Raw genomic sequence first — 25935 nt, 5'->3', positions numbered from 1 at the left:
GCACACCTCTCACGTTTGTTTACATTAGGACAGCAAGGATCCAACTCTTGGCCCATTTTTATTTTTTTATTGCTCCGTATATTGTTAATTGTAACAAGGAACAGATGCACGATTTGTTAAAATACATTTTTGGATGTTATTTAAGAGTCAAGTGTATGCCTGTCTGGTCAAATATTTCGAAGCAGTTATTATGTTTAATATATTTCTTAAATGCAGTTATTGCTTCCTCGCAATACAATTAATTTTATTTTTGCAAACACTTATTGCTGACTAATATGCTTATTCAATTTTTTTTTTACACCCGACATGGTTATTCAATTTAGATTTTTAAATACACTACTGTTTTCTCCTAATATGAGTTTTATTTGGAATATTATTATTATTACTACTGACTTCCCATATGATGATTTGATCTGTATTTTTATTTTTTTTGTGTTCATCCAAATATATTTTATTCTAATTAATATAATTTCATTGTATATACGGCTAGAGCTTGTCCAAGATGATTATTCAATTTTAATCACTTTTTTTTTTTTACTTCTCGATAGTTATTAAAAAGTTACTCCCAATATGATTATTCGATTTGTCTTATTGCACGCAACAAGATTATTTGATTACATTTATTGTTTATTATGATGATTGACCTATCCCAATTTGATTGTTCAATTTTTAATAATTCGTTAATACGGATATTACTTACTTCCATTTTATCTTAATAGATTTTTTTTACATTTTTTAATTTGGTTAATGCTTCCTCTCAATATCATCATTTGGCTTTTCAAATGTATTTTTTTTTATAGACTTGGTATCATGGTAGAACAAACCACATACCAGTGAGTGGACCCTTACTGTGGTTTACAACAGTGACTTGTGGCCCACCCAGAGGTCAGCTGTTTAAGCCCCCTCACATATGTCACAGCGTAGACTTTGACGGTGGCAAATGCTACTCTAACATGACATGCTACCACAATCAACACCAGAGAGAATTTTACAAACACGCTGTGTGGTGACAATACTAACTACAGAGCAAAACAAAGAAGGGGCAGCATCTGTGGTTTGTCAGCATTTTCTTTACTCATAAATTGATTTTCCTTATCAATTAAGTGACACAGTTATTTCTGTTTAAACAAGTTCATATTATCTTTCCCAATATAATGACGCCGTCCGTGCTGCAACATGTTAGCTGTTTGTCAGCATTTTCTTTACCAATAAAGTGACAAGATGATGTCTAGACAACCTGTTCGCATTAACCTTTTCGTTTAACATGAGATATTGCCAATTTTTTGTTTTTCTTTTACAGTACGAGTAAAGCAACCGCAACAACTAGCTTGTTTGTGGCTCTGCAGTATGTGAAATGCATTCTTTATTGGGTTTAAATCAGGTGAAGTGAATGGCCATTCAAGAATAATCCATTTATTTTTGCTTCAAGAGTTTCTTTGGCAATGTTTTATCAACTCTGTGGATCATACTTACATGATTTGTTAGGTCTTTAAAATGGAGACTGTGTACCGTATGAAAATACTGTTTTAGTGAAAAAGTGGAATATCCACACTACCATAGTTTGTTAGGTGTTACATTTAAATTTTTCATTTTTGACATTAAAAAGAATCAGCATTTTATTAATTATACGTCACATTTAGTCAAATGACCATTCCTGTCTTTATATGCTGTTATACACCTTTTCCAGTTACTTTCTTGTGGTTTCTGATTGATTAAAAATGGCCATCATCTTTACATGTGCATGGCGTACCGATGCGTCCTGATGACCAGTAACTGCATACTTTCGAAGGATGTATCGGTTGTTTTATGATATGCTGGTCCTCCTTTTAAGTGATGTCACAGAGTGCACGCTAAGGAAAAAACTTTTATGGAAGAATGCGATTTATATCCACTTCTGGTCATTGGTTGATGACGTCACGTCTGACCAGTGTCAGATGGGGGAGCATTTTAAAGAGCAAAAAGATTTTTGGAGACGCAAAAGCAATATTCATTCCGCGTCATTACAAAAGTACAGGGGCACTGTACGAAAGTTCCAGCGCGGAAAGTAACAGAAGACTTATTTGAGGGCGTTAAAAATGGGATATTCTACTCACACAAATAGTCAGAGCTCCAGCCCCCATTCTTCCACGCAAGGTGAGGATAGGGGGCGAAGAAATCTGTCTCTCCTTAAAGTCTTCCGGAGTAAACTTTCTTACAAACAAATTATGTCATTTTCGCACCAACATGGGGCTTTGAGTTACACCATAGCGACGCAAAACGCTAGACAAGTGTGTCAAAGATGCCGATAAAGTTAAGTCGCTGTTTTTTCCATTATTTTCATTGTATCGCTTCCTCCCTGTAGTCTTCGGCTTTTTGGGCTGCAATCTGAGTCGGGCTCTCCCATTGGCTGAGAGGCGTGGTCACATGAGCCTGTCCCAACTTCAAACGGCCTTTCGGCTGTCTTGTGGAATCCCAACCCTCGACGCATGCGCAGTTATAATGATGAAAAATGAATCAATTTTTCTTTAAAAAATGACTCAATTCATCATATGAAAACTACTACTATATGTACATTTTAATCTGTACCGTATAATTATATAATTAACAAAATGTTTGGAAATTAAAATGTCACAAAATAAATAAATACAATAGCTATATAGAAAGTGAACATACCCTGTTGATAATATTCAGGAAATCATTTGTAGTATAATTAATATGCTTGTATTGATGAATACACACATTTCTCCAGCACAACCCTCCAGCTTAGTGCCATTCCTAGCTAAAATGATATGATAACAACCGGACTGAGTGTGAAAAGAAATATGCTGAAGTGAATTGAGGCGCATCAACTACTTTGTGATTTTCACTTTTTGCAGCAGGGCTCAGGAATGAGTGCCTCCTTTCCTGAATGGCTGGGAGAAATCACGTTTTTTAAAGTACCCTGCCTTTTAACGAGGCAGGTGGCCACCATTTGTTCCCATATGTAATATATAGGACATGACACTTGGAAATTGTGCAAACTTTATTTTATTTCTTGTAATATAAGTCACACATCAACTCAACCTATATTACTGACATCTACATACAGTTTCTGATAATGGCATTTAGCACTTAATAGGAAACCCCTTAAAATATTTGTAAATTTTAAATTTAACCCCATAAAATGATAAATGTTTAACTTTTTGAAATAAGTTAAGAGAATTAACATTATATTTTTAACAATGGCACAACCACATCATATTTTTTCATGGTAATAAGATTCACATTATAAACTTTCTTTGATTGGCTGGGAGAAATCACATGCTGACTTATAAGCGACATTTGATGACCAAATATGGTTTCTCGTCCTACATTGGGCTGAGCGGGCTCCATATTTACATAGTTTATATAAGTTGTACATTACATTAGGACTGTAGCAGCGTAAAATAACAACATACCGATACCTTGACTTACACGCGTCCCAGTTTACAAATTTCAATGGTTGGCTTTGTGTTGTGCAAAAAAAATCAACATACTGGTAAGCTTCATACACTCCACCGCTAAATGGCGGCAGCAAACTTCACCACTGAGTGTGAAAGTATGGGTACCTGTTGTGTTTTGTACTCGCATTTCCTATTTTTTTTGTACTGTATGTATGTCTGTATTATACTGCCCCCTGGTAGTCAAGGCGCACACACGAGTAGGAGCAGCACGATGTCCATTGAATTAAAGCATGAAATCATGACGGAAAAACATTTCAATTCTTTACATAATTACTTTATCAGTGAATGTTTTATGCAGTAGAATACTGTAGAGTGCTGTTTTTCTTGCTTGTTCATGGAACAAATTCAATTTGTAAGTCAAGGTACAACTGTATCTTAGTTATCCCTCTCGTACGTGAACTTCCTGATGTTGTCATGGATCCAGTGGCTAAAGGCAGAAACGCGCGTGAACACCGACGGCTTCTTGTCCTTGATGCATCCTTGGGGTCCGAAACTGACTACGCCGTGCACCTCCCATGTGGCGTTGGCTCCGCCGGCCTTGCACGCAAAGGGGCCCCCAGAGTCGCCCTGCGCGGTGAAGAGAGACTTGGATGAAGCTGCAGCCAAGAATCTAACAATGTCCCTATTTTGGTCTTTGTGTGTGATTAAGCATGCAAACGCAGGTATTGGATGAATGATCACAAACAAAACAGGCGGTTATGTAAACGCTAGCCGTGAGAGGACTCCACACATTCCCAAGGTCAGAAATATGCAGACAAATGTATACTAAGTAGTTGATATTAGACTCTTTCACAGAGGGATCCTGCAAATTTGGCGTATCAGAGCAACTACCAGAAGATCCAAGATGGGATTTATTAGCCTTTTTCCTACAAAGATCCTGCAAGGTCCTGGAGATAAGCCTGCCTTCATCTGCTTTTTGCTTTCACACAGAAACCGGCAAAGGCCTGATATTTGGGATAAGTGAGTATCAGGTGTTAAATTCACACCCCTTACACACAGATGTCACCGTGCCTTTTTTACTACTCTGATATTACGACCATCAAGGCTGAAAGATTTCAAGGTAGTCCCTTCACTCCGTTTCAGTACCTTTCACACTGTACAATAAAAAAAGAAAACGAGCTGGATTTGAAGGGCAATGAACGGGGCTAGAGCCCATTTTATGCAGAGACCCTTCAAAAATTGGCACATTGGTTGGAAAAGATCCTCATATTTATTACAGCAAATAGTTGTCAGACAGCGCCGAACACCTTGAACACAACAGGAGTGTATGAGTGTCACTTGTTAAATTTCACCATCCTTTCCTGGCATTACGTACGTTAATATTTTGCCAGTATCTCCAAAGCCGAAAAATTGCCAGGTAGTCTTTGTTCCTCCATTCTAAGTGAGTACTTTCATACATAAAACAAGCCGTCTTCGAGAGGCAGTGTGGAAGGACAGACGAATTTCTATAATGCGTTTATCCACATTTGCCTGTCACACGGAACAGGGTGTCGGGCGCCTGACATCATACCCTCGTCCCTGCCTCTGTTATTCCTCTGTAAATACCTCCGAAGTAAAATGCCAAGTGCACTTCATGCCCCCATTCCTGTCTGTGGCATTTATGAAGAACAGAAGAATGCTGCCTATGCACAGACGTGTCCTCTCACCTGGCACGCAGACTTGAGCTCATCCGGGGACTCGTACCCGGCGCAGATCATAGAGGGCCGCAGCGCGTCCCACCAGTAGGCGGGCTTGCTGCAGGTCTTGAAGTCCACCACAGGAAGAGCAGCCTGATTGAGTTTCTCAGACACTTTGGGGAAGATGTTCCCTATAAATCAATAGAGAAGGTAAAAATTCCAAGGTGATCTGCAAGTATTGTTCCGATTCCGGTTTCCGTTTGCATCCTGACTTCCTACATGGGCTGACTAACTGCGCTGTCATTGGTTGTCTCTTCACGGTTTGAGGGGCTAATAATTTGCTAGCTCTGATACCGCCTCAGAAGCCTGTAAATTGCCTCGGAGACGTCATCCGTTCATTTCTTGTCGGTACTTTCACGCTGGGAAAAAGCCGGCTTCGCTGAGCCGTGTGAAAGGGGCTATAGATTTACTCGCTCTGATAGGTCCTCAGAAACATGAAAATTGCCGGGTAGACTTCGTCCCTAATTCGGGGTTAGTACCGTTCACGCAGAACAGTGAGACAGGAAAAGTTGGCTTTACATTCAGCGTGAAGCCCCTTTCATACAGAGATCCTGCAAAATTCAAGATTAGCCATATTTTATGCCTGGTGTTTTATATATATAAATAAGGGTAAGTTGGTAAGATACGTTTGATTTATATTAAAGAATTTGGGGATCATAATTTGCAGTGTGTTGACATTTAAAACTATTTTGATCATCAATTATAAATATTTTGGGAGGCAGGGGGTCAGCCTGCTGGTGTTTGGACTCTGAAACTACCCCAGAAGCCTGAAAATTACCCGATCAACTTCATTCCTCCATTTCTGTGTCTGAAACTTTCATATGGAGAAAAAAAAAGAAATTACCTTTCTCATCCCCCCAACCAGTGACAAAGCAGCGCGTCCCCGCCTCCACCACCACCCCGGGCCGGGGCAGACAAACAGGGCTGATCGCCCGTGTCATGTTGACAGGTTGGGCCAGATGCACCAGAGCGATGTCATGGGTGATGTCACTGCGGTCGTCCTCGAAGACGAAGCCCTCGTGGCGGATGATGCCGTCCACCTTGTAGCACGCCTCCGCCGACGGGACGTCCCTGGAGGAGTTCATGTGGTGCTTCCCCAGGCACATGCGCCAGAACGAGGTTTGGTTGAGGGGACTGGAATGTGTGAAAGAACATTTGAAAGTGGGAGAAAAAAAAAAAAAAAAAGTCACCCTTGTTTTGCTTCATCTTACGTCATGAAACAGTGGGCAGCTGTTAGGATCCATTCCTCGTGAATCAAAGAACCTCCACAGCCGTGCATGTAAGGAATGGGAGACATCGGCGAGGCCTGCGGAGGAAGCGATACATGTTTATGTATGTATTCGTGTATTTTATTTACATTTTTTAGTTTCAGATTTGTGGGGAATAGAGACCCAGAACTGCTGCAAATAACAACAATCTGTGAATAATTGATGCACCCCTAAAATAGTTTATAATTGCCTAGAAAATGCCACAAGATTGTGACAAAGTACTACTTTGTCTTCTGCCCACCGCCCAAAAATTTGCAGAGTTGGGCATTTAACTACAAATTGAGCATCCGTTATTCGTCATCTGTCCGCAGCGTGGCAACCCTTCCGTCGTCCGTCATTCGCTTTTTTTCTCGGGAGTAAAGAAAAGTATATATTATAAATGTGACGTAAAACATGGCCTGTTTTATGATGATTTCCATTATTCTATTATTATGGGACCGTTACCTGCATGGAGACTTGCCAGGGCCAGGAGTGGGGTACCGCTTCTTCTCCATTAACAACCTTCGCTGTGCCCTCATTGGGGGCCACTGCCGGATTTCCGCAGTCCTCTGGCCAGCCTGGTATGAGATATCTCAAGTATTAAAGATGCAATGTTCGCTTTTACTCGACTACATTTGTATACTACCATACATTTCCCATAAGCATCTTGTTATGGGAAATTGTTGTTGATGCAATGTTCGCTTTTACTCGACTACATTTGTATACTACCATACATTTCCCATAAGCATCTTGGGTAAATAAAATCATAAGAAATTGTTCATTGTTGTAATGACTAAACTACAAAGTATAAAGCAGAAGAATAGTCCTTCCTTTTCAGAGCGAGGCACACAATACAAATTGACGGAGGTTAAAATGGAAACACCTGCTTCGGACATCTCCGGCAGTCCACGGTGGTGACAGCGAGGATGATATTAAACATTCGCGATCGTACAGTATTTACAAGAATTGTTTTGACTCTTCCGACAGTAGGACAATGCCTTTTATATGTACCTGGAGTGACAGATATAATGGTATTCAAAAACTCTCAATCCAACTTGGTAGGTTTAATGAATTTATATCACTCAAGGGAAGTCACAATGTTCTTTTAGTCAGCATGAGCTTGTTTAGGCATGTGGCTAACAGCAAGGCTAACATGTGCAAGCTAACTCTGCTCATTAGCCAACACACAGAGCTTAATTATTCATTATTAATTTCACTGAGGTAAATTAAATGAATAAAAAGAAAATCAAAAATGAAAACAATCCATAAAATCTTACCACTCATTTAAAAAAAAAACTTTTACTTCGAATAGAAGCACATTTAATGTTAGAAAATTACTTTTAAGTACAGCTAGTGTCAGATATTTTCACACCTTTACTCAGGTAACTTTAACTTCTACCAATTATTTGTTATTGTTGTTATTTTATGTTAAGTTATTTGTACTTCCACTCAAGGATCGCTCTCGGGTACTTTAAACTCGACTCTAAATGAGGCACATTACGTTTGATTCCAAACTCACTGATGGTGATGTTGTCCCACGGGTTGGGCGTGGGAGGAGGTAGAGTCGGGATGACACCGGTGTCCGTAGTCCAGTAACCGCGGAAACCCTGCTGACGGTTGACGCTGTTGCTTAAAAAGCGGATGACTGCCGTGTCACCTGGCACGCTCAGTTTGGGCGGCGGGGAAAAGCCGCAGAAACGACCTGCGGAAAACACACATCTCCTAGTTTTGTTTGACAGTAAACTTCAACTGGGAATCAAATAACAACATGAATTAACTTTCAGTATTGCACATGTGGCATTTCCTTCAAAGACATTCATTCAGGATAAGAGAAGCGTATTTGTAGTGTTTGTCATACTCATCAATATGTAAACATGTACATGCGATATGCATACATCACAAAGACATGCAATAATTTTCTTACGGAATTATATGCTTTTACAGTATCTGAATTTGACCAGTTAGAATGCAAACTTAAATGCGGATCGTCACCCAATAGTTGGACATTATCTAGAAAAATTACAGTTAATTAGCTAAGAACAAATAGAGCTTGCTTATTTGGCAGCATGAAAATGTTTGACTTCTTTCATTAGATAATGACAATGTAATTTCTTTAGGTGCATGTTAAATTTTCACAATAATATCGATATCGCTATGGTCAACATTTATATTGCATGTATTTCCAATATCGTGCAGCCCTAATATATATATATATATATATGCACAGTATATATATATATACAGTCTGTATATATATATATATATATGTATATAATTGCTACTTCCATTCTTATCTATGTGGGGGAAAAAACAAACGCAGCGACCTACCATGCGACGTCATGTTTCCCCCACTGAAGACCTCCACGTAGTCTACACAATTGCCCACCAGGTTGACCGCCTGCAGCTCAAAGTGCGTGAAGGCCACGTGGATGCTTTTGGCGTCGGGGACCTGGATCCTCCATGTACACACTGTTTGAGCAGGGTAGTCTTTGGGCCAGTCGGGACTGGTGAGTTCACCCTGGGGGCTGGTGAATGTTCCCCCGCAAGGAGCTGTAAGGTAATGAAGTCATACAGTAGTTTAGATGACATCCTTAGACCTAGGATTCTCAAACTGTTTGGGTCCAGTGGGGCATTTTCACCAAGGCCCACTAATAATCTCAATACCAATTAAAATTGCATTAAAAAATGCATATTTTGGAGAACTTAAGTCAGAATGCAGTGGCTTAAAGTATCCGTAGCTGCAAGCCTCAATCAATCAAGCTTCAAGTTATGTGTATTTAAGTCAGTGATTCTTTTACGTGCCACTAGAGAGAGCCCGTGTACCACCATTGGTACTCGTACCTCACTTTCGAGAACCACTGGTTTATTGCATTTGTTTTATTATGCAATTTTTTATAATGACACCACAAGAATAAATTGCAAATTATTGTGTTATTGTGCAGACCTCCAAGCTATGGCTTGTGGACACCAGTTTGAGTCAAGGACACCTTTTACCTTCTGAAGGGTCTACTGCCTTCCAGGTGGCCGCAAAGCCTGTGTCCACCACCTTGTCGTTGGACGAGAAGCTGATGTGAAGTGTGTTGCCGTCGCTCACCAGGTCCATGGGTGGCGTGTGACTGCAGTAGGTGCCTAACAGGAAAGGAAGGGAAGGAACACGCACAAGCTGTCAGGACACAAATGTACCTCAAGAAATAAAAATAAACCATTTGTAAAAACACGTAAAAATGGTTAAAAAAAAAACCCAAAAACATACGAAAAACACAAGTAAAAATACATTTAAAATAGAATGTAAAAGTAATTACGAAAAAAAATCCCCCTCTCTCTCTCTCTCTCTATATATATATATATATATATATATATATATATACAGTATATATATACATATATGTATATACATATATATATATATATATATATACAGTATATATATTTTACATATATGTATGTATATATATATAGGTATATATACATGTACTATATATGTATACACACACACACACTTACATACACGCACACATTACATTTCCATACCCAGACTTCCTGTTCCGTCCGAAATGATGACTTTGTCGCTCAAGCACATTGAACTCTCCTCCAGAGAGAAGTTGGTGAAGTGAAGGTGCACCAGTTTGCCGGCTGGCGCGTGGATGTTCCACTGGCATTGGGCCTTGTTGCTGTAGCTACCTGGGAAGCCCATGGAGGACAACGTGCCAACTGTGCCCGTCAAGTCCTTTGCTCCGCCGCAGCCGGATGCTACATGGGGAGTACGCATGGTAGGGAAGTCAAGTGTACTTAGGTGCATTTTTCAGGTAGCTGTACTTTACTTGATGGCCTTGCCGCTGTTGTTGGCTTCATGAAATGATTTGTTTTGAATGCGTTCAAAAATTCTGTCTAATCTGTGCGTGAACGTCGCCACTGCCAACATGGCCAGCACACTGATGTGTGTTTTAGCCTTCTCTCGTCTACTGTAAGTCTGTTTATCTATGACAAAAGCAACACAACTTAAAAGTGTTGCGTGACCAGTCTCTGTCAACTGATGGCACCGCAGCGCCGTTTACTGGCACCGTGGCCAATTGCGGCAAATTGCGGCCAATTCTGGAACTAACAGACTTCAAACATCTACTTCGTCTACAAAGTGAGTTTTAATCTGACTGGACACTATTTTCTGTCCGTTGAATCTGGGATCTATTAGTTACAGGTCCATTAAATGGAGGTTCCACTCAGTTTTTGTGAAGTTTCATTCCATAAAAAAAGAGTGGTGTGGACACAAACGGCCAAATTAGAGGGTTCAGAACAAAGTGTGAGTACTTTTGCCACCTCTGAGAAAAACAATAAGAACCTCAAGAGTGAAGCCTACTGTGTTGGTTGTAGATGTCCCTGCGTATGACATTGCTGATCCAGGGAAGGTAGGCGGACGAGCGTGTGAACACAGAGGGCTTCTTGTTCATGATGCACCCGATAGGACCGAAGCTGGTGATTCCGTGCACTTCCCAGGGACTGTCGGGACGATCCTGGCACACCAGAGGACCGCCGGAATCTCCCTATGTCGCAAAATCCAGGAAATGTCACACGGAAACACTCCGGCCGCCCATCTTGTGTCGGTTGTTTTTACCTGACAGACGGACTTGAGTTCATCAGGCAGCGTGTAACCGCAGCAGATCATGGAGGTCTTCACCTGGAACCACCAGTAATCCATCCGCTTGCACGTGTTGTACGGTACGACAGGCAAGGCCACCTGGTTTAGAGCCTCTGCAACTTTGGCGTTCAGGGAATCCCCTAAAACAACGGCGGATGCAAAATTGTGTTCATTTTCCCGTACGCATCAAGCACTTTATAGCAATTTCCGAACCTATGTTGAGGGGGTCGCGTAATGGAGGCGACAAAGTTTCCCGGACAATTGTCTTGTCTGAACAGATGCTAACAGACCTGTCTCATCCCCCCAGCCGGTGGCGTAGCACTTCTTCCCCCCGGGTAGCAACTCCTCTAGGGAGGGGAGGCAGGCATAAGCGATCTGATCCCCAACTTCGGCCTCTCCGTCCAGCCTGACCAGGGCGATGTCGAACTCCACGGTGGGCACAGTGGGGTACCTGAAGCCCCCGTGGCGGTAGATGCCCGTTACACCCAAGCAGCGCTCGCTGGGCTCTGTGATGGTCAAGTTGTGCTTGCCCAGGCACATTTGCCAGCGGTGCAGCTCGTCGGCATAGCTGGAGGGGGAGTGGGGGGATTAATTCAATTCGAGTGTGAAATGGAAATATCGGCTGTAAAAAGGGATGGAAAACGGTGATCGAAAAATATTGTTGTTGATGTTGTTATGCCTTCGATTCATGCGACTGTTTGCTGAGTTTTTTCCAGACCCCACACTGTGCCCCTCGCTTTATTCTTGACGTGACTTATTATCAGAGCTATTACTAAATAATACTAAGAGACTTACTTGATGAAGCAGTGAGCTGCTGTGAGTACCCAGTTCTTATGAATAAGAGTGCCGCCACACGTGTGGAAGAAAGTTGGTTCTGGTTTACTGGCTGGCCATACCTGACAGTAAAGACCACCGTGTCGGAGTTAAAACACAAATACTGGTTGAGGGGGTGATAGTTGACGGGGGAAATCTCGCACCTGCATTGACACCTGCCAGGGCCATGAGTGCGGCCTCGCTGGTTCTCCGTTCACAATGCGGGACATAACAGCGGGAGGGATGGCTGGTTTGCCACATGTGCTGGGCCAGTCTGAAAGAGGACCACAAACAGATTATTATTCTCTTTCTTGGAGCAAAGATGGAAGAACTGTTAGGTGTCATAGTGCGTACCCCCTAACTCTACTCCCAGGGACCCCTAACCGAATCGACATGCTCAGATCGGTTTGTGACAGGTATAGAATTGATTCTTATGACCTCCTAAGCAACTTGGCTATCTTAATTCCAATTCAGACACACACAATAAAAAATTATAATCAATTTGACAAAAATCTGAGGGTGAAAATTGAGATCTGGAGTTATTGCCCCCTCGCGAGGTCTGAAATATTATCCGTAAATATTCACTGGAAATCGCACTCAAAAACCATACTCCATAAATTGGAAGTAGAACTTGCTTTCCAATACTTTCTTCTAAATCCCCAGCTTCCCATCCCTATAGTATGCACTGGCCATTGGAAGTAGAATCTTTGAAAGCATCCTTTACAATTGTACAATGGGCAATACTTATCCGCAAGCAATAACTGTAACCTAATCCCCAACCCAAACACATTACCCTAAGGACCAACCTTCTTAATCCCAAATCCCTAACCCTTTGCTAACACCTAACCCTTTAGCCCTAACTCTTACTGTACCTCAAACCCTAACCATAAAACCATGTAACGCCAACCCAACCCCCCACCTTGTCCTATACCCCTAGTGCTCTCCACTTCACGCTTTCATAGCAATACTCCACCTATGTTGATGCCGTCCCAAGGATTAGGAAGAACAGGTGGTTCAGTCGGTGCAGGCAGGCTGGGATTTGTAGTCCAGTAGGCCCTGAAACCTTTGGCCTCGGTGAACAAGTCGGAATGGAAGCGCACCACCAGCCTATTTCCTTTCGTCTGGATGGTTTGAGGGATCTTGGTGCCACAAAATGGTCCTAAGAAGGATTCCGAGAGTAATTTGAATTGTTCATGACATGGTGGCAGCGTGTCGCAAGTACCCACCATGCTTCTGATTCAAGACATTGGTCAAGCCGTTAATGTCGTACACCACAACGTTGTCAAAGCATTTGGACGACAGGAAGTCTTTGGCCTCGAGCTCAAAGTGAGTGAAGGTCAGTGTGATTTTCTTGCCAAGTGGCAGCGAAACGCTCCACATGCACTCGGCGTTGGCCTTGTAGTTCATTGGCCAGTTGTGAGACTTCATCACGCCAATCTCCTCCTTTGATGACAAGCCGCATCCCTGGATTTCTGAATGAAAATCAAAACTTCAATTCGATGTGTGTCCTTTCAAAGCAAGAACCAGATTTGTTTTCAGGTGAATCCGACCCAAGGTCACATACTAAAAAGTGGGACATTTTCCTCAATATGTATCATCTTTCAAATACAAAATACTACACTAAAATGTTGTTTATTGTATTTTATTCATATACGATGTATTATAATATATAATATACATTAGATAAAATATTATAAAACAATATACATTATTTTTACATAACTATTAATATTATTCACAAACAATTATATGCACATTTATAGCATGATTATCGTACATCACAAAATAATATAATAATGCATTCAAAAAAATGAAGTAATTTTTGACATATATATATATATATATATACATATACACAAATATATATATATATACATATATATACACCGGTATATACATATATATATATATATATATATATATATATATATATATATATATATATATATATATATATATATATATATATATATATATATATGTATGTATACATACATATAATATAATATGAATATAATAAAATGATAATAATATATGTAATTATGTGTTATATGTTAGTTCTCACTATCATTGCACAAACAACATTGTTTATTGTTAATTTTAAGTGCAATACACTATCTCCCACAATGCACAGTGTTAATTATATCTCCTTCATGCCCGTGCACGACCTTGCTTCCTTATCAAGAAAATCATAAAATAGTTTTTTAATCTTTGTTTAATCTTTGTTTTTATGCTTGTGGTGGCTCAACGTGACAAAGTTCATGCTGCTTTTGTAATCGCTTTGGTCTAAGTGCGGGACAGAAGGGCGTCACGTTTTACTGTGAGTCTTTATGAGCTGCTCCTCGATATACTGTATGTGGATGTGTATATGTGTGTGGAAGCTACCTGCTAGATCCTCAGGGTACACGGCCTCCCACTTGGCAGAGAAGCCCCTGTCAGTGAGGCGACTGTCAGACAGGAAGGAGACAGACAGAGAGTCGGTGGCGGCCACCACAACTGGAGGACGGATGTAGCCACAGTGCGTGCCTGGAAATTGACATGGAGACCATTAGGCGGGCATGCAGAGGACACCATTTATCATTCAGACCATTGTTGTGAGAGGGAGTGTGTCTGCGTGTGTGTGTTCGTGTAGACTCTGATGCTATTCCATTATCATATCCCCTACATCAGGGATCCTCATTTCAAAGTTAAAGGCTCACTTCAGGGAAATGTCTTCAATCTGTATCTACAATCTGATAGCATTCTGACAATATTTCAAAGTACACTCTGTAAGAGGACACATTTTACCCAAGGGGAGACTGAGGGCAGCAAGTGCAGCAGCAAAGTCGAGACTGTGGAGAATAATACTCTCCGGCAGCCAGTCACTTTGTTCCTTAGTTTGTTTTGGTAGATAGTTTGTTCAGTTATTGGTTAGTTTAATTAGTTTTCTTGTAACTTAGGTCGTATCCCACTGAGGGGTGAATGTTTGCCAGTGTTGGTGAAAGTAGCGGATGCGCGTTTACGTCAGGTTTTTTCAAGTGTTGCAAATGTTCACAGGACGTTCGTCAAAAGTTTAAAAAGAAAAAAAAAAAAAGAACCATTTCACAGTTGGTTAGTTAGTCAGTCAGCCAGTAAATCACTGTCAGTCAGTTAGTGTCTTTGTTGGCTAGCTAGCAGGATTGAAAAAACTACAACGACATCACCTAGCGTGCTGTAAGCGTCCGATACGACCAACTTGTCTTCCTTGCACTGTCCCGTTTCCCCCGCGATGGCTAACTCAACGATGTGAAGCTTCACTAGAAACCCTTTGGGTACGTTTATCCTCCAGGAGACGTTCTGGTGAGCGGGATACGGCTCGGGGAAGCCAGCCGACTGGATAACCCCCTTGCGCCCGCTGAGAATAACCGGACCACCTGAAAGAAGAAAAGTTACGTAAATAATTTTCATACAGTGTACCTGGCGATATGTAACAGAGCCACCCGCCACTGGTGAAGATCCGCAATATTGAAAGAATGTTCAAAACATTTTTAAACAGGTTTAGTGTTCCACTCCATAAGAAAAAAAACCCTGCTTTTTAAAAAATCTGTGATATAGCGTGATTTGGCGAAAATTGTGGTGGGGGAACACGGTACAGTGGATGTCACATGATCTCCATGGAGTCCGGAGTTCAGGCTCATCTAGCTGATGTGAATCAGTCCCGTTACATTCCGCCTTCATTGGCCACTGGAGATCATCACATTTGTCAATTGCCTTAATTTAGTAGTCATTTGCTAAACCTCAAGGCGTGAAGGGGAGATGGGGGATGGGATTGATTAGCATTTATACTACCTGGTCACGCGACTCCAAGAAATAAACAGAGGACGCTTTATTAGGTACATGTACACATCGTACAAGAGCTGTATTCAAAATCGGGGGCGATCAGGGCATTTGGAACCTGGACCTGATTTAGTACCAACATTATCATGTCACAATTATATAAACCGTCAATAATATACCAAAATGCAAGAGAGTGGAACTATGTTGAAGTGAGTTGAGCATCTTCATTTAGAAAAGGTAGTTCTTTACTGCCATTGTAAGTGTAAGTCTACGTTAAGGAACTATGCTGAAGTGAGTTGCGGTGCTTTGTTTAGAAAAAGCCTTACTACCGTACAGTGGCACCTATAGGGAACTAGGAACCTTTTTCAAGGGTGTGTCAATTACATGCAGATTTTCACTAATAGCCTAGTGGCAGTACGCAACAGTGCCACGTACGTCATCGGGAGCAGGTTAAAGCCAATATTTATTTAATGACTACAAAAATAAAACGAAACAGAAATTTTCAACTAAAATGTCAGACACGGCTCCAGGATTTTCTCTCTCCCGGTGCTGAAGGGTGGCTAGATCAGGGGAGCAGAAAACAATTTAAAAATATAGTTTAAAATATGGACTAAAACGCCACATTTTTTTCAATGTTCTATGCAGGCATTTTGATTAATATTGCATTTGTGCAATAGTTAAACAGCAAAATCCACCCCTTTTTAGACATGTCTGGGGGCGGCCATTTTGTCACTTCTGTCGACTGAAAATGAAATCACAACTGATCGGGGCTCAGGTAACGACCAATCACGGCTGATCTGTTTTCAGAAGCTGAGCCGCGATTGGTCGTTATCTGAGCCCTGAGCAGTTGTGATGTCACTTTCAGTCGACAGAAGTGACAAAATGGCCGCCCCTAGAGATGGCTGAAAACAGGTGAATTAACTCTTAGTCCACAAACTCAATATTTATCAGAATGCCTTGTTTTAACTAGTGGACGTGCATAGAACATATTCTTGAAAAAAATCTGTTTGGGTTGACTAAGTGGGGCTATCCAGATTTCAGACGGGGCTACGACATCCCCTAGCCCCAGTGTAGCGCTGTCCCTAATTCATGTCTGCAGATCACTACAGGTGTGTTTTGCTTGTTGATCTTGGTTGAAACAAGTTTTGCTATGACCAACCAATCAGAGGATGGAAAAATGCTGACATAATTGTGGGCCAGCTAGCGGGTCTTGGTTCATTCTGTAACACGTATTAGCAACACCTACAAGGCCAAAGTATAAGAGTTGTATACCAGTAGCTGTGGTTGTGGGAGGGAGGGTCTGGGTGGTGGGTTTGGACGTGGTTGTGGGCTTCATGGTAGTGGGGATCACAACAGGTGGGAGGCTGGACTTGGTGTAGGTGGCACTGAACCCTTTGGAGCTCTTGGTGCTGTCCGATTTGAAGCGTACCGTCATGGTGTTGGTGCTGGACTCCACCGGCTTGGGCAAGGTTCCCCCACAGAATTTACCTTCCGACGAACATGTCGATGTTAAGCCGTTTTTTGAAAATGCACATTTGAAAGTGCGGTTATTATCGTGCACTTACCTAATGATGAAGAGCCATCGTAGACCTGCACAAAGTCCCCGCACACTTCCGGTACCAGGTCGAAGGAGGTGAATGTGAGTCGTACCCGCTCGCCTTCGGGAACCGTGATTTTCCACTTTTTAAATGCACATGAAAAAACGTCAAAATCAAAGTAAGTAAGAAATTACATTTCTAATTTTGATTAAATGTCATCAACAAGTTATCAGATAATCTTTATTATAATTTTATCGGCTGTTTACATGAATCAGTGGGTGCTGATTTTTTGCTTAGCGGTTAGAGTTCAAATAAGCTCAAATGTCATTGTTGGGGTGTGGATCTCTCCGCTAAAAGACGATTCGATACATATCTTGATACATACGATTCAAGGACGGTTTATTTTAAAGTGGAACGGTTCAGTTCGACTCAGTGGGATTCCGTTTTAATTCAATATATGGGTCAGTTCGAGAGGGTATGATGTCATGGGTCTCTTGTCATTTTACAACATCTATTTTGTGTAAAAAGCCACTTTTGGTTCTGCATTACCTGGTATAGCGCTCCATTGGGGTAGTTCTGCTCAGGAAAGCCAGGGGTCAGCAGATCCCCCTGGTCACCAAGGAGAGCGCCACCAGCGCCGGCTATTTCTGGTGGCAAAGATGGAGGACCCTTCATTTCCAAGGGTACACGCATACAGTACACACAATCCCCTTCTCCCATTCCCCCACCTTCAGCCAGAGACACTCCATTTTCTAGGTCAATAGTACGTGGCGTCATCATACCTGATGTGCGCTCCGGAGACACAGCCTCGTAATGAGCTTTGAATCCTTGGTCGGTTTTTCTGTCGTTGGTGTCAAAGTAGACGGTCAGGCGGTTGGTCAGAGATACCAGAGGCAGCGGTTTGCTGTAGCCGCAGTATTTGCCTACAAACGCCACGCAAAAATCATTTCCAACCACTATCTTTCTGGACAGCCTCAATTTCATACTGTACGTGTCGGTCCAACTGACCGATGACTCCCAGTGAATCTCGCAGCGTGATGAAGTCCGCCGTGCATAAATTGGTCTCCTCCAAGGCAAACTCTTCAAACCACAGTGAGATCACCTGTGACCAAAACGAATGTTTCATCATCTCACTCGTCTTTTTATTGGGTGGAGGGGGAGGCCAAATGAGATGTTGCTAACTGACACGTGCAACGCTGTTTATGCTACAAGAGTGTGAAACTTGGCACGGAGGCAGCGGTGCATTAAGGTTTTCTCTGCGGTCTGTTTCTTCTTTTTTTTTTTTTTTTGTCGGAAAGGAAGGATGAAGGGCACAGAGGGAGCCATCTGTCTGTTTTGCGTCCATCCCAGCTGTCCTCCACTGCTTGGTCTCACATTAGACAATCAGTAAACAAACTCGACTCGCGATCTGGCAAAGCGCTGAGCCACCATGTCAGCGCTTCAAAAGAAAAGCTGCTTTTCCTTTTTCCAACTGTAGTCAAATGTACTTCTGACTGCAGTAGCCGAGTCAAGTAAATATGATTTATTTGGCACCAATTTCAAAGAAGAAGTAAGTAAAAAAAGTGTAAGTACTTATTATCGAAATTAAATCAAACATTTTGAAAATTGACAGTGCCGTCGCTGGTCTAACATTCAAAAGGAGAACATGACATAAAAAAAGTAAAGTAAAAACAATAAAAGTCCTTTCAACCATCACATAAATAAAACTGAAAAATGGGAATAATATCATTCACTCTTCAGCATCCAAGAAATTAACTTGAAAAACGGTCATAACGGTCCATCCTCGCACAATTAAAACGTGGAAACATCGTAACTGTCAATCATCAATGAAATGAAACAGGAAAACAAAAAACATTTACGATTGTCCATTATAATTATCAAAGAAGTAAAATGAGAAAATGTCATAGCTGCCCATCATAGAAATGAAACTGAAAAAATGACAAAATGCCACAACTGTTCATCATCACAGAAGTAAAACGAGAAAACGTAACGATTCATCATCAAAGAAATGAAACTCCACGAGAAAATGTGGAAACTCTCGAGACTGTCCATCATTGCAGCCGTAAAACGAGAAAAGGTTGTAACTGAGCATGTGTGGCATATTCCAAAGGCATGAGAGTTCAGAAAGTTGATTTCTTTATTTGTGACAGCGGGTGTCAAGTCACCTTATCAGGGTCCACGGTAATGTGCCAGGAGCAGCTCCTGCCGTTGTCATAGCTACTGGGGTAGTGGCGGCTGGTGAAGGTGCCCGACGCTGCAGTGAGCTCCTGTGGACCGCCGCACCCCGAGTCCGGCCCTGGAGAAATGACGCATTCATATATCCCTTTCATGCATGAATGATGATTTGATCATTTGATGTATAATATAAAGATTTTTTTAGATGAGTTAATATAGGCGAAAGCAACTTTTAAAGAGCTCAATTGAGGTCAATTGTTCGGAACTTTGTCAAAGACATAATGCCAATTTATACATCGTAAAAGGAGTGTTTCCAAATGGTTTGTGGGGGTGGTGTTGGGGGGGGTTATGGCCCCTCGGCCCCACCTCCCTTGCACGACACTGAAGCTAATGCTTGGGAAAAATATGCTTCTTGTTTGGTAAGACAGATAAAAGCAAATCCCAGGAGAGTCGCCTTTATAAGTGAAGAATTTGGTTAAAATAAAAAAACAACAACATATTTTTGTGAAAACTTTTTTTAGACTTTATGTAATTGTTTTATTCAGTTTTGCACTTGTATAATCCACCCCACAAAAAAGCTAGAAAGTGAGATTTTACACAGGTTCAATATTTTTATATATATATATATATATATATATATTTTTTTTTTTAAATATATATATTTAAAATATATTGTATATAATTTTGAGTTTAATGACGGTGGCGGTTTGAACCTGGAACAGTTTATCTTTCTGTTACGTATGTCAAATGTAACTCTTAAAGAAATGACAACCAATGGCGTCTTTGTTTCTAGTTAAAAGTCAATGTGTCGCCATGGTAACAGCATTGATTACAGGGCATGTTATTACTTTGTGACCAGCAGAAGCAGCAGTGGGATTTGATGTCATGGGGTTATACGCAGCTGGAATACATTTTTGTCAGTGAGTATTTCGGCATGTAAAGCAAGCTGCTTCATTTGCATTCATTACTCTCTTTTTAAAAAAATTGTTTATATTATTTTCAAAGCTGAATGCATGCCTTTTAGAAACTTTTCTTACTGTTTTTGATTTATTTTTTTAATTGCACTTTTTTTTTTTTTTTTTTTTAACACTTTTCAAACTGAACCTTTATTTATTTTGCATAGCCACGGCAGAATTGCAAACAGAGGTCATAGCTACACTTTTCCATGCAACCATCCATTTTATATATCGCTTTTCCTCATTCGGGTCCTTTGATTTAGCAGTGGCTCATCCTCACCCTCTTGAAGAGGTGCAGGGTCTTCCTCGCTGTGGACGAAGTAGAGGACCACCAGGGCCACGCTCACGCCCGTCATGAGCAAGAAGAGGACCATCAGCCATGTTTCCAGGGTGCTCAGACCCCGGGAAGAACCACTCTCCGTCCCCAGCTCCATGTTCCCCTTCCTCGCCATGGTGGAGACACTGAACAGGGCAGTGTATGTGTGCGAGTGTGTGTCCGTGTCTGTACTTTGGCTGTCAGGTGGAGTGTCACTAGTGGGCTAGTAAATGAGCAATGAGACTACAGTAATTGCTTCACTATCACTAGCTTTTATCAGACAAGGCCCATGTGAGTATAGCATTCATTTGAAACCAATTTGGTCCCAAGAAATGTGCTGATTGTAATTGCATTTATTTAGTTTTTATTTTTATTATTATTTCAGACCAGTATAATGGGCAATAAGGGGTTAGCAAAAAAGTCTGGATGCTAAGGCTAATATCACCAAAGGTATCCCTGCTGCTCCACAGAGCAGACACAAGTAGGCTTAGCACCGATGCTAACGCTAAAACAAAAAAAAGCGTTAAATCTGCAATTTTCTATCAATACTATAGACCACGATAATAGGCAATATAGAGTTGCCATGTACAAGCACTGCATATGCCTGGAAACAATACCGTTAGCACTAATTGTAACGCTAAGAAGAGCGGGTCCACATCTCGCGGATGCTGCCCGCAGACACTGCAGAGCAAGCATGCACGAGCAGTCACGACAGTGTGAGAGACACGATGCTTTTTTAACCAGCTCAGAGCTAATAGGTTACTGTGACCTCTTCAGAAGTAGCATGTCGCCTCTGATTGGTGATCTTCGGGGTTTAAGAGCCCTTTAAAAATAACGCAGTTTTAAATATCATGACATGGAGTTGTCTGAAATCTGAATTTCGATTCCAAAACTAATAGATAATTGTAACAGGTGCTATGAAGTTGCCACAAACACTGTATAAAAGTAGGAAAAGTAATACTAGCACCGTCGCTAATGCTAACATGACAAGAGAGTTGTGCTGGCTGGTCCACCAATGATGAAGACTCTTCAAGTAGGCAGCATGGAGTGACCACAAATACTGCATACGACTATAGGAAACGTAATGTTAGTGCCAATTCTAACGCTAACATGACAACAGAAGTCCTGGCTGGTCCACCAGTAGACCACACATTTGAGTTTACCAGATTGTACTAAATATGACTCGGAACAGTACTGTTAGCATCAATGCTAATGCTATATGATATAGTATAGTATGTAACTATATTTGGCGATATGAAGTTGGAAAAGTAAAATTAGCACTGATGCTAATACTTACATGACAAGAGAGATGTGCTGGCTGGCCCACCAATATTAAAGACCACTAAATTCCACTACTCACAAAAAGGTAGGGATATTTGGCTTTTGGGTGAAATTTCAGGACGAGCCTAATATGCATTCAAACATTTACAGGTGAACTTAATGTGACTTTCTCCAAGCTTTTGAATGCACATGTCCAATGTTTCAGTACTTTTTGCTGTTCTTAAAGCGAAACTCGACCCAAACATTTTTTTCAAGAATATGTTCTATGCATGCTCACATGTTGAAACACGGCATTCTGATTAATATGGTGTTTGTCGAATATGAGTTAAGCAGCAAAATAATCCACCCGTTTTTAGCTATCTCAAGGGGTGGCCATTTTGTCACTTCCGTCGACTGAAAATGACATCACGGATGCTCAGGGCTCAGATAACGACCAATCATGGCTCAGCTTCAGACAGATCTGTGATTGGTCGGTAATGTTAATTAAAGTTAATTGGTCGATAATATCTAACTATAATAAATTGTTTTGTTTAGGTCCCACTTTTGCATACAGCTGCTTTGACTTTGAATATTTAATTCATGTGAGAATGGTTTGTTTTTTCCTGCCTTGAACACTTGTCCCTTCCTTCTATTTGTTCTTATTTACAGATTAGTACTTACTTTTTATTTTCTCTGCATGGCAGAGCAGATGATGCAACAAAAGCAGCTTATGGATCCATGGGGACAAGGAGACCAAGGCAAACTGAAAAAAAAAATCCTTTCATAGCATGACGGTTTTTCGCCGAGCTTGTTTTCGGGGGCAAATATTGCGGATTGATAAATGCGACGTGTTTCGTTTGTTTGGGGATCTTCGCTTGGAGGAGCCACTGTGATTTATGGCCACATCTGTGAGCCATAATACAGCAAGCGCTAATGAAGCCACAGAAGGTGACCCTTGTGTACGCTTGTTTGTGTGTGAAGATGTCCAAATTCCAAGCGCAAATGAGCCAGTTGGACAGATTTAAGAGTTTACAGGTGCCTTTACTCGCCATCAATCTACCTTTTATAACAACAAAGATAGATATGTACGTGTTCACAGTGTTTGTATCAACAATTAAGATGATTTAGTCTTCAACGGACCTTACAGTTTTCATGATTTTACGCACAGCAAAGAGACACAACATATATGGGATATGTGTATCTTTAATGAAGATAATTGTCTTCAACAAACTAAAAACAATTTTGTAAACGTAGTATATGTATAGACTGAAATGTATGCAATATAGTCAATACCGAACTCTAATTTTGTGGATTTAACTAATCTAAAGGGTCGGTCAAGCTGCATGGGATAATACTGTAATATTAAAAACTAAATGTCACTTTCATTTAAAACAACAAAAATACAAACTGAAATTAAATGTACTTTTCATTTTGAGACACATTAAAATACAGAGTTGAACAAAATGTGAGCCCTGTCATGAATCCAAAACAAATATTTCAGGGGGGTATAAGAACAATTTAAAAAAAATATATAAACACACACAGAGAAAAAGAATAAAGAAGAAATTTTGAGTGCGAGAAAAAAAAAATTAAACATTGGTAAATGAACACAAACAAATGATAAATGATAATATTAATCAAATGCGTAAATTTGCAAATGGTACCAATAACGCTGCTAATTTAGTAACATTTATACCGTTACTCTATCAATTCCGGCATATTGCTTTATTCTGAAAGACAAAAATACCACTTGAGGTAGCGGATGTCGCTTACTTACTCGATACACTTAACTAATAAACATCACGTAATCCGTGCTGGAAGCGCCGCCTCTGGCGGTCAGCAGAGACGAAACAGAACACTCTAATGACACGTTCTGGCGCCAAAAGTAATGATTAATGCCAACCAGGCACTTCTGTGTCCCTACTCACGGTCATTGACGCACACAGCCAAACAAAATTTATAATCCCGTGGACGCACGCTACCCACTTAAATTGCACGCTCTGCTCTGAGCCACCCCGATGCGATTGCCCATGAATAAGACACGTGAATTGGTCCATTCTAGTGAAAAATACGTAAATGAACAGAAAAGTACTAAATACTTAAAGTGGAAGTCAACCCCCACATTTTTTGGGCAATATTATGTTCTATGCGCCTTCACTAGTCTAAACATGGCATTCTGAATAATATTGCGTTTGTGGAATATGAGTTAAGCAGCAAAATCCAACCGTTTTTAACCATCTCAGGGGCGGCCATTTTGTCAATTCTATCGACTGGAAATGACATCACAGTTGTTCCGGGCTCAGGTAACAACCAATCACGGCCCACCTGTTTTCTGATTTTCCCGAAGCTGTGTGTGTATGTATATATGTATATGTATATCGTAGCTGTCATGTGAAAAACACTTATCTCATATCTAAATTTTTTTTATTTTTCTTATTTTTACATGAATGGTTTTTCCGCGTTAGAGACATTGCATTAATTGAAAAAAAAAATTTTGATTCCAAATTTGTAGATACATGTTTTTCACAGTATAGCGACATATATTAAAGACACATGATTTTGGAAACGGAAAACACGATTTTGCGTCTTCAACGAAGCTAACACATTTTGTAAACATGATTAAACATGACAAAACAAAGACAAGTATTTATTTTCATTAACATCACAGATGTGTACATGTTTGTATCTAAAAAAATATATTTTTTTAAAAAGTCCACTATTAGAAACTTAAAGGGATGCAGTGGAAGAAAAAAAAACAGGCTGGTTTGATGGACGCTCAAGTCGAACGCAGCACCGCAAAAATGTAGGCCACATATTCCGTCGGGAGAGGATCGGCCGTCAGGAAGACGAGCAACGACTTTCTCAGCGACACAACGCCCGGATACATAACAAGAGGAAGGAGCTCTCGCATGCTGCTTCGTTCCGCAGATTAGAAGGTTTTTAATCACTCCGCTGTTTGGGAAGCTCAGCTGCTTCATTACAGTCTCAGAGAAAATGGGCCAGGCAAGTTGAAGGCAGGAATGCATACAAAGGCACAGAAAGAGAGAGCGGAGACCTCCACCAAGGCTCAGCACTAAATTGTACATCTTCACAAAAAGCCATTTCCTGATTTTTGCCATTAATAGTCATGCATTATTCAATTCAATCCAGTTAAAAAGGATTCTTTTGAAATATGAACAGACTCAAGCTATCAACTGTCTTTTGCTTGAGAAACAGATCGACCGGTATTCACATAATAAAACAGCACAATGTAGCACAACTTTTATTAGTGGTTGAGGTGGTTCAAAATTGCAGATTTAAATCCTGGATTATGCAGGATTAAATTGTACGACTGCCCGCAAAACCCCTGAGCTACAATCTCAAGATTTACTTTATATACGTGATGTCAATTTGAACTTGAAAATGCTTCATTGAATCCAAAAATGAAAGTCATATTTTGATAATACTGGCAGAGAGATGGAGTTCCAACTCATTCTGGCAGACTTTCAGTGATTTCATTGTAGCTGCTAACTAAACCTGGGCTTTCCCCGTTTGTGCGAGCAAACAAACACACACACGGAGTACCGTAATGTTTTGTGTGTGAAGAGGAAGCGGACACGTGTGACTTGTGAGCCGAGGTGTCCGGACACGAGTGGTTTTTTTTTTTTTTTTTTTTACAGCTTGCGACACTGCACTGCACAAGCTGTCCGTATAACTCAGCAATCACAGCCATGATAATAACATGGAGGGACGTGCCTGTTAAGACAAATATCAGCCTCCTGGTATCGTCGTTGCACCGGGCACAACGTGCAAGTCGGACAGATTTAATTCAATCTCCCATAACAAAAACTGGAACATCTTTGAATGTTTTCGCCAAAACATCTGAAAACGCTGTAATATGCGCCCGTATGTTTATGTACACATCAATGACACCGGTCTTTTTGTAAACCTCAAAGACACTTCAGAGTCTACAACAAACCCGACAAAGATATTTCCGCAAATATCAAAGATCTGTGCCTATTTGTATCAATTTTGAAGAGGATTTAGTCTTCAACAGACCGTTTTCATAGACATCAGAGACATAAC

The 25935-nt window shown here is 40.8% G+C and overlaps 2 protein-coding genes across 4 annotated transcripts in view; both read right to left on the bottom strand.

Moving 5' to 3' along the window:
- fam13a (family with sequence similarity 13 member A) overlaps window positions 1-2384 on the bottom strand; it is a 48454-nt gene extending 46070 nt beyond the window's left edge. For 2 of the 3 annotated variants that reach the window (XM_086033540.1, XM_086033541.1), the window contains exon 1: window positions 2094-2384. In XM_086033540.1, coding sequence (XP_085889666.1) covers window positions 2094-2120 — 27 coding nt within the window. In that variant the 5' untranslated portion in view covers window positions 2121-2384. The remainder of the gene's footprint in view (window positions 1-2093) is intronic. The other variant, XM_086033542.1, reaches the window with a different exon arrangement.
- A 683-nt stretch (window positions 2385-3067) lies between these two features.
- Window positions 3068-21380, bottom strand: LOC147146057 (ovochymase-2). Its single transcript, XM_086034371.1, has 25 exons — window positions 20575-21380; window positions 19329-19459; window positions 18172-18265; window positions 17946-18086; window positions 17713-17810; window positions 17191-17305; window positions 16898-17113; window positions 15013-15222; window positions 14216-14356; window positions 13057-13302; window positions 12804-12989; window positions 11995-12104; window positions 11813-11913; window positions 11308-11585; window positions 10994-11157; window positions 10739-10922; window positions 9916-10134; window positions 9379-9513; window positions 8713-8934; window positions 7904-8086; window positions 6850-6962; window positions 6349-6443; window positions 5982-6271; window positions 5108-5268; window positions 3068-4028 (listed from the first exon to the last, which is right to left on the bottom strand). Exons 1-25 carry the CDS (start codon window positions 20744-20746, stop codon window positions 3837-3839), a joined length of 4197 nt encoding a protein of 1398 aa, XP_085890497.1. The 5' UTR covers window positions 20747-21380; the 3' UTR covers window positions 3068-3836.
- Between the last annotated feature and the right edge of the window lie 4555 nt (window positions 21381-25935).

Source organism: Filicampus tigris, chromosome 6 (assembly GCF_054856515.1).
Source record: "Filicampus tigris isolate MCC_2025a chromosome 6, RoL_Ftig_1.0, whole genome shotgun sequence".
Classification (NCBI taxonomy): Eukaryota; Metazoa; Chordata; class Actinopteri; order Syngnathiformes; family Syngnathidae; genus Filicampus; species Filicampus tigris.
This window is presented reverse-complemented; position numbering and strand designations above follow the sequence as displayed.